The following is a 7,441-nucleotide window of genomic DNA, read 5'->3' as shown; positions in this document are numbered from 1 at the left end:
GGTGGCTTTTGCTTAAGCAAAGCAGAGATTTAACTTAAGTTTTTGAATTAGCCTTGATGAAATGGATTCAGACGTGTTCTTACTCAGGCCAGTGAGCATAACGTGATACCTGGAAACATCCACAGGCAAAGGGGCCAACTGAAGCAAAAAGTGTGCTGGGTGTCTCCATCTGTGCTATGGAAAGTGTTGCCTCTCCTGTCCTCTGTCTATATTAGTCACAAATGTACTAAGTAACTTTTTTTTTTTGGGGGGGGGGGGGGGGGGGGGGGTAGGGGGCGGTAGAAGGGAGAGGGGTGCAGGGGGCGTGGAGGAGGAGGAGGAGGAAGAGGAGGAGGAGGAGGAGGAGGAGGGGTATTTCGGGGCGGCGAGGAGCAGGTGGCGCTCAGTGCCGTGCTGGGAAGCGGCCAGCTTGGGAGCGGCATCGGCCCGGCCCTCCGCACCCTACTGCGCCTCTCCGCCCCGCTCCGCGCCATGGGCTCTGCGGCCGCCGCGCTGCCGCCGCTGCTGCTCCTCGCTCTGGGTAGGTCGGTCTGTCTGTCTGTCTGTCTGCCCGCTCCGGGCAGGTCCGTGTGTCTCCCCGCTCCGGGCAGGTCCGCCGGTGCGGACGGGGGGCGGCCCCCGGGGCCGCGGGCGGTGAGTGCCCGACGTGCGGGCCCCTCCGCGGCATCTGGGGCCCAGAGGGTGCGTGGCTGCGGCTGCGTGTGTGCGGTGCATCGTTTTTGAAGCAGGTTAAGCTCCTGGACTCCTGGATTGGCGTGGAGTTCACCTTTCCATAAAATGGAGTGTGTGCGCTCTGCTGGGGGGGGAAGGAGAGGGGGGGGAAATGGGTACAGTTGGATGCGTGAATTTGGTTATATGGTGATCACGCCTTTTTAAAAGGGTATGCTATAATCTTCATTGTGAATGCTGTTCCTAATTTGCAGGAGTCCTCTAGATCTGTTCCCACCCTGTTGGGCAGATGTCGCTCCTTGGAAAAGGACAGGGAAACTTGAACCATCTCCTCCTTTTCTTGGCGGGCTAAATTACCATTACATGTATTTTCCTGGGAACTCTAAGCCATCATATTCACTTGCCATGAGCAAATTCCCAAGCACTTTCAGAGTTTTAATATTACTGTATACTCTCACAAACCCTTAATTAGCAAGCGACTGAAGAAGCAGCATAAAAATGAGTTTTCACCGATGAGCTGTTCCAACTTGTTCTTTCAGTAACTATAGCAAATGCTGCAGTGGAATGTGCGGCTGCAGGGTATGAAATCAAAGACAAAAATATTAACCTGAGATGAGATGTACAGTATACAACCTGGTAATTTTTTTTAAAAATAAAAATTCTTAAAAGTGTCAATGATCAAAACATTCGCTTTGTACTTTTGCTTAATCCATTCACTATTCCCCTGGTTACAGTCACAGCACACCGCGACCATTAATATGCTCTGTAATTCATGGGGTTTTAGGACCTGAACAGGTTTGGAGAATGGTGCTGAAGGCAGAAGTGAGGACTGATTTTTGAGAGGAGGATTCCCCTGGCAATGAGACTGACAGAAGTAGGATAGGTCTGCTTTGTCCATGATTTGTCTTCATTTATATAGTTGAAAGTTGTCATCATTTTAATTTCAGGTGTACCGCAACATTTGATGTTAGTGGATGCAATTGCTGAGTTAATACTTGCTTTTGATCTTGTAGAAGTAGGAGCGGAAAGAAAGTTTCAGGATGGGAGCATTTCCTCTGAGAGATTTGGAGTCCTGCTGTGGTGCTACTGTTGTAGCTCTCCCATAATCATTTTCAAATTGGTTGAATTCTAATGAACTGTCAAAGACAGTATTCTTGAATGTAGTTGGGCTAGCTTAGCTGAATTAGTCGATACTTAAGGTAAATATTCCAAGTTTATTTTAAATGTCAGTATATGAATGTCAGCTATATTAAATGGACCACATAGGGGCATTACTTCTTTGTGTCTCCAAATTCAACTAAAAGTAATGCCATGGTTACTAAAGGTGTAAGTTATTAATTTGTTAGTGTGTAATTTTGTGTTTGGAAAGTCAGTAAGACGTTGTAGATGCTACAAGAGGAAAGGAATAGAAATGCAATACAACTACCATTAGATAATACGACTTTGTTACCAATCTTGTTACTCATTGACCAGAAAGCTTATGGCACACAGAGTAGATGATGTTTAGAGGAATAACCATAAGTGAAGGACTTAATAAAGTCCTAAGGGCAACCTGAACAACAAAGCCTTGTGCCTTCTGTTGTAACACGTTGCTCTTGGCTGCTTATAGGTTTGAAACATCTAGTTTTTCAAATTTACATTTTAAGCACCCATTTTTCTCCTTAAATTTTTCAAAAAATCGGGGCCAAGATACCCCAGATCTTTCTGAGAGTGAGGCCAGTGGAAAATACAGTAGCTTTCCTGGGCTCAATTCTGGTAACATTTTCTTTGGAAAGCTCTAGTGCCTTCATGCTTCAGAGGAGATATTTGAAATTTGGCAGGAAGATGCTATTTGCATTGCCTTGAAAATCTGCCTAAATTTGGCCAAGTAACAAATCTTTGGAAAATTGCACTCCCCTGGAAAGAAATCTATTTTTATCAGCTTGATTCTAACATTAATTCTATCCATCCTTGGTGTGGAGCTCAGTCAGACAATAGTTGGAGTTGTAGTGGGTGTAGCTGTTTCTGTGTGAGGTCTAGGCCCATACCTGCAAATCTACAAACTCTATCTCTTCTATTGTCATGTTATTTGGTATTTTTACAGCAGACTCTGTTGTTGTTTGAGGCACTCTGCCTTCCAGTTTCCTTCTGGATCCTGGACCACTTATTGTCTATTATTGTATTCTATTAGTTGGTTCTTGGGCTCTGTGATCAGCTTGTCCTCCCTTTTGTGAGAATAATTCACTTCAGAGTGAAGTCTCAGGTGATAGTGTTGGAGGACCATGCTTAGCGGAGGAAATAAGATTTAATGTGGCCTCACCTCACCTATACTATTTCAGCAGGCCCTTACATTCAAGCCCACCATACGCCTTCCTCCAGCAACCCAGGACACAAATGATATAATCCCGACACATTCTTAAAAACAGTCTTTGAAGGGTGCACTCTTCACACTATTTAACTCTGAAGTGAAAAATCGTGGCTAAATAAGGGTTATACCTTTTGCATCACAGGTGTAACATCTGAAGGCCATAAGCCCTCAACTCTCCCTGTGTGACCCAGGCAGCCTGGAGGAGAAAGCTGCCTTAGCTGAAATTGGGGGGTGTAGGGTATTTCTCTAAAACTTTGGATAGAATCCAGTATTTCCAAGTGTAACCCCTTTTCTGTTTGGTACATACCTGACTCTTGCTGATGGAAAAACATCCTGTTGTCCCGGCAACCTTGTTGGCAATGGGCTGGAGGGATATATAGAGGGATAGGAGAGGACTCCACTAACTTAAGTCTTTTTCTGCAGATCACTTCTTTTTAAACTAGGACACAAGTCGTGATAAAACAACACAGTTCAACATGCAAAAGTCAGGAACTGCTAGAAATAAGTTGGCAACCTAAAATTCTATGATTTTGTGATTCTGTGATTTGTTCTTTCTGCAAATCAATGCATCACGCGGTCTCTTGGGTCCACATGCACAGCCTTGCTTGCTGTCACTGCCTGTGGACAGGGGAAGGTAGCGTGATCAGAGAAGAGGCTGGGAGTCCTGCCTTGCTTAGTTTCGAGATTAGAAGGTGCTCTATGAATGAGGAAGAAAGGTAGGATGAAGACAAAGGAATATTATTTTTTTTCCCTTGCAAAATTGGATTTTTTCTCTCCTTTTTTGTCACAAAAGCCGAGTGCAATTTCAGGCGAGTCATTTAAATCAAATCTTTGACACGTGGTTGGAGCTTTTGTGCTCCTCTCTTTCTCTTTGCTCAGCCAGGGGTTCTCAAAACTGAAGCTGCCTTTTCACGATCTGGTTAAGCTGACCTGAATGTGGGGCTGACGCTGCAAGGACATTTCATCCACTCTTGGTTGCATGTTCCCACCAGTTTCCCTGTGCTACCACTGGGGCTTGGTCTAGGGAACAGGTCAGGGACCAATTTACCTTAATAATTTTTTCCCTTTTTTGGGCCAGGTTGGTTTTGGAGATGAGCTGATCTTGTTCCCTTGAGCAATTTATTTAAGTGTTAGCCCTGGCATAGGGGACAGTCAGAATTCTGGGCCAGAGGAGGGAGGGAAGCTGGAAAAGTCTCTTTCGCTGGTAGCCAGCACTTCCACTGGCTTGAGCTGGTTGTGAAAGTGTATCTTGACATGCAGAGCTGCTCTGTGTTCACAGCTGTGAATGAAGTCAATGGAAATTGTATTTTGAACGTGCTAAATATTCTGAAAAAATAAGCTTTTAGCTGTATCACTAGATATCCAAAGGTGGTAAGTAATTTTGACCTTAATCTTTTTTAATCCTTTTTTTTTTTTTTTTTTTTTTTAATCAACTGGACATTCAATAAAACTGTATCCTTCTCCTGAGATAATTCATACAAAAATAGAAAGAACTACAAATTAATCAAAGTAGAATAAAATGAAAACAAATGAAGAGTAAGAGCCCTGATTCATTTTTCTTTATTATACACATCTATATGAGGCATCTGTGGTAGGAGTCTGATTGCCCTCCCTGCTGCCTGGGAAAGGGTGGGGAGAATTTACCCTCTGTAGATGGCAATCTCTATTTAATAGAGAAATGGGTTGAAGTAAGCTTCATATGTGCCTTAAAGTGAGTAGAGTTAAAGGGATACTAGACTCAGCTTGCTTCCCAGTTTCTCAGAAGTGTGAGCAGTTTTAGCCAATACATTAGCCTTATTCTGCCAGCTAGGCTGTATTTGCTTTTTTCTTTCTAGGGGGAATGAAGACTGGATCTAAGCGTTCTTTCCTCTCATTATCAAAGTCAGTGTATGTGCCTTGGTCGTTTCTGTGAGTGCTGTGAAATCAAAGCTTTTTGCCTGGTTTAGGAATACAGATGCATAAGCCAAACAAAAAGTCTTCAGGGTTTTTTTTTTTTTTTTTTTTTTTTAGGATAAGGATGATCTCTTGGTCAGTGTTGAAAAGTAAATTCTCTGTCACTTGCAAATACTTAGATGATTACGGTCAAGATTTGTAGAGATGAACCCACAGGAAGCTGAGCAGCTAATTCAGTAGGTTAAAATAGTATACATAAAAGTACAAGGCCATGTACTGAGCAGCAGACTAAACTGATAAGTGAACAGCAAGTGAAAATTGCACATTTGCTGCAACAAACGGAGCCAGAAGTCCAGGTGAAAATGCAGTGTATGATCCAAATGCACATGGTCACACACCAACTTAAAGCTGTTTTTAAGCAGACACGCCATCTTAACCTTTGCCTTTCTCTTTCTTTATGATTGTCTTTTGTTACCTTGCTGTTTCATTATAGTATTTGTGAGTATGTTATGTGTCAATGTTAAAAATCTAGAATCTGGAGATTGTTTGAACACAGGACCCAAATGTGACTAAACTAAAACTATCTCTAGTTTTTCGTACTAAGAGAGTTTGTCAGGTAGTAGGATTATTATTATATTATTTTTGGAGTTTTGCCCTTCACAGCATTGCGCATTGAAGTAAGGCTTCATTCATACTGTATTACAGGACTTGCATTTTGTACAAATTATGTTTATTTTAGAAAGCATACAGGGTATTACCATCACACTCCTAAACACATTAACAGTTAATATTTATTTGTGCATAAGTTGGGCAGAGTGAACATGAGACCTTACCAACAAGTTTTAACTATGTGCTGTCAGGGTCTGGAACAATTTTTCAGTTGTTCTTTGCGTTTTTGATTCAGTGACACAGAATTTTCATTTATGAAGTCAAAGAAGTAAAAGGACTGATACTCCTTGGTTTTATTGTGTTTCTTAGCCACTATATAAACATTATTCATTGTGGTCTTTCTTCACTGTTGTAAATTTTGAATGAATGAAAGTGGGTTTTTTCATGTACTTCATGTGATGTATTTTCATGAGGGCTAATAACTAGAACTGCCAATGCAATGCCTTAGTCTCCTAACAGCTAAATGTGGATAAAATATTTTCCTTCAGGGTTAATACAGGTAAAAGGGAATTTATACATTTTCAGACAAGCAAAGCAAGTCATTTTCTCCAGCAGAAATCTTGGGCAGTCTCTGTCCAGTGTTGTTATTTTCATTTAAAGGTTTCCTTTGTTAGGCTCTGTGCAGGCCTGTTCCCATTTCCATGGTGACCATGCTGAAATGCAGACGGGACACAGGCTGGATTCTCATCGTCGTAGCCATACACTTGCATACCAACATATGTTATCTGTTTGGCTTAGAACATTTCCATTAGCAGTTTTAATGTTTAAGGCTTCTTTTTCACAAAGTGATCTCTGGCCCTGTGATACTGGGCTGTGTTAGGATTTCAGACCCTGTACAGTGAGTGAAAGCAAGTCGATAAGCTTTCTTTTTGTGTAAATAAATTGGGTGAACTGCTCCCTTTCAAGTTAGTCAAGGACATCAGAGAACTGTCTCACCCTTGGCTTTTATTTCTGTTAAAAATGATAGTGGAGCAGGGGTTTTATTTATAAGCCTTTAGGTGAAAGACTGACACGTATCTGTGCTAAACAGTTACAGGAACATACCCCCTTTTCAAGGTACTGATAAAAGGATAATAAAAATAAATTAATATGAACTACATGGGATAAATGATACCTTCTGTCTATATAAGCTGAGTGTGAGAGTGTATCCCTGTAAAGCGGTATGCGATAACTTTCTTCCTGCTCATGCTGCACTCATTTTCTGGAGGTGGTGAAGTCAAAATAAGATGGGTGAGTGTTTCCACCACTTTCAAATCAGGATGGGAGTTCTGAATTACCAGATAAACTCAGTATTCTGAGTGCTAGTAACTAGGGTTTTTTTTTTTAGTAATTCCCTGGTAGCATTTCAGGATCTTCAGAGAATTAATTTAGTTTTATTTTCTCCTGGAGATGCATATTCTTTAAAAATCTAATAAGACTTGCATATTTTTCAGGATTTAAAAGACTGATTGTGCAGGCAAAGAAGTAAGATAAACACAGACTCTTTGAATGCCATATGAGCAAAGACATTTTGTGTATAACCGAATGGCATCTGCATGGTTGAATGTCACACATGATGAATGTCACGGATTCTTTTGTCCCTTGCAAATTACTGGTAGACAGGGCGAAGGGCTTGGAAGTTATGCACAGCCCTGGTGGGACTCTGTTGCCTTATTCCTGATTTATTTTGCCCTTTTAATCCTGCTTCCAAGTCCATCATTCTTCTTTTGTTCCATAACAAAAGGATATACAAATATCCTTGGCTAATATGATTGGTTATTTCTAAAGAACAGACAGTACAGAAATCTTGAGGAAAATTACTGTTAACAACAGACTTCTGGAAGGGACCGTATCGCACAGTGGCAATACCTAAGGAAATAATGG

The 7,441-nt window shown here is 41.6% G+C and overlaps 1 protein-coding gene across 1 annotated transcript in view; it reads left to right on the top strand.

The window, feature by feature from the left end:
• The first annotated feature begins 397 nt into the window (after positions 1-397).
• ITGA2 (integrin, alpha 2 (CD49B, alpha 2 subunit of VLA-2 receptor)) overlaps positions 398-7,441 on the top strand; it is a 65,540-nt gene continuing 58,496 nt past the window's right edge. Inside the window, exon 1 of the mRNA XM_014965061.1 lies at positions 398-520. Within this exon, the coding sequence (XP_014820547.1) occupies positions 472-520 (49 nt within the window). The 5' untranslated portion in view covers positions 398-471. The remainder of the gene's footprint in view (positions 521-7,441) is intronic.

This window comes from Calidris pugnax, unplaced genomic scaffold (assembly GCF_001431845.1).
Source record: "Calidris pugnax isolate Ruff unplaced genomic scaffold, ASM143184v1 scaffold273, whole genome shotgun sequence".
NCBI classification, from domain to species: Eukaryota; Metazoa; Chordata; class Aves; order Charadriiformes; family Scolopacidae; genus Calidris; species Calidris pugnax.
The sequence above is the reverse complement of the archived record's forward strand: the minus strand, read 5'-3'. Positions and strand labels throughout refer to the sequence as shown.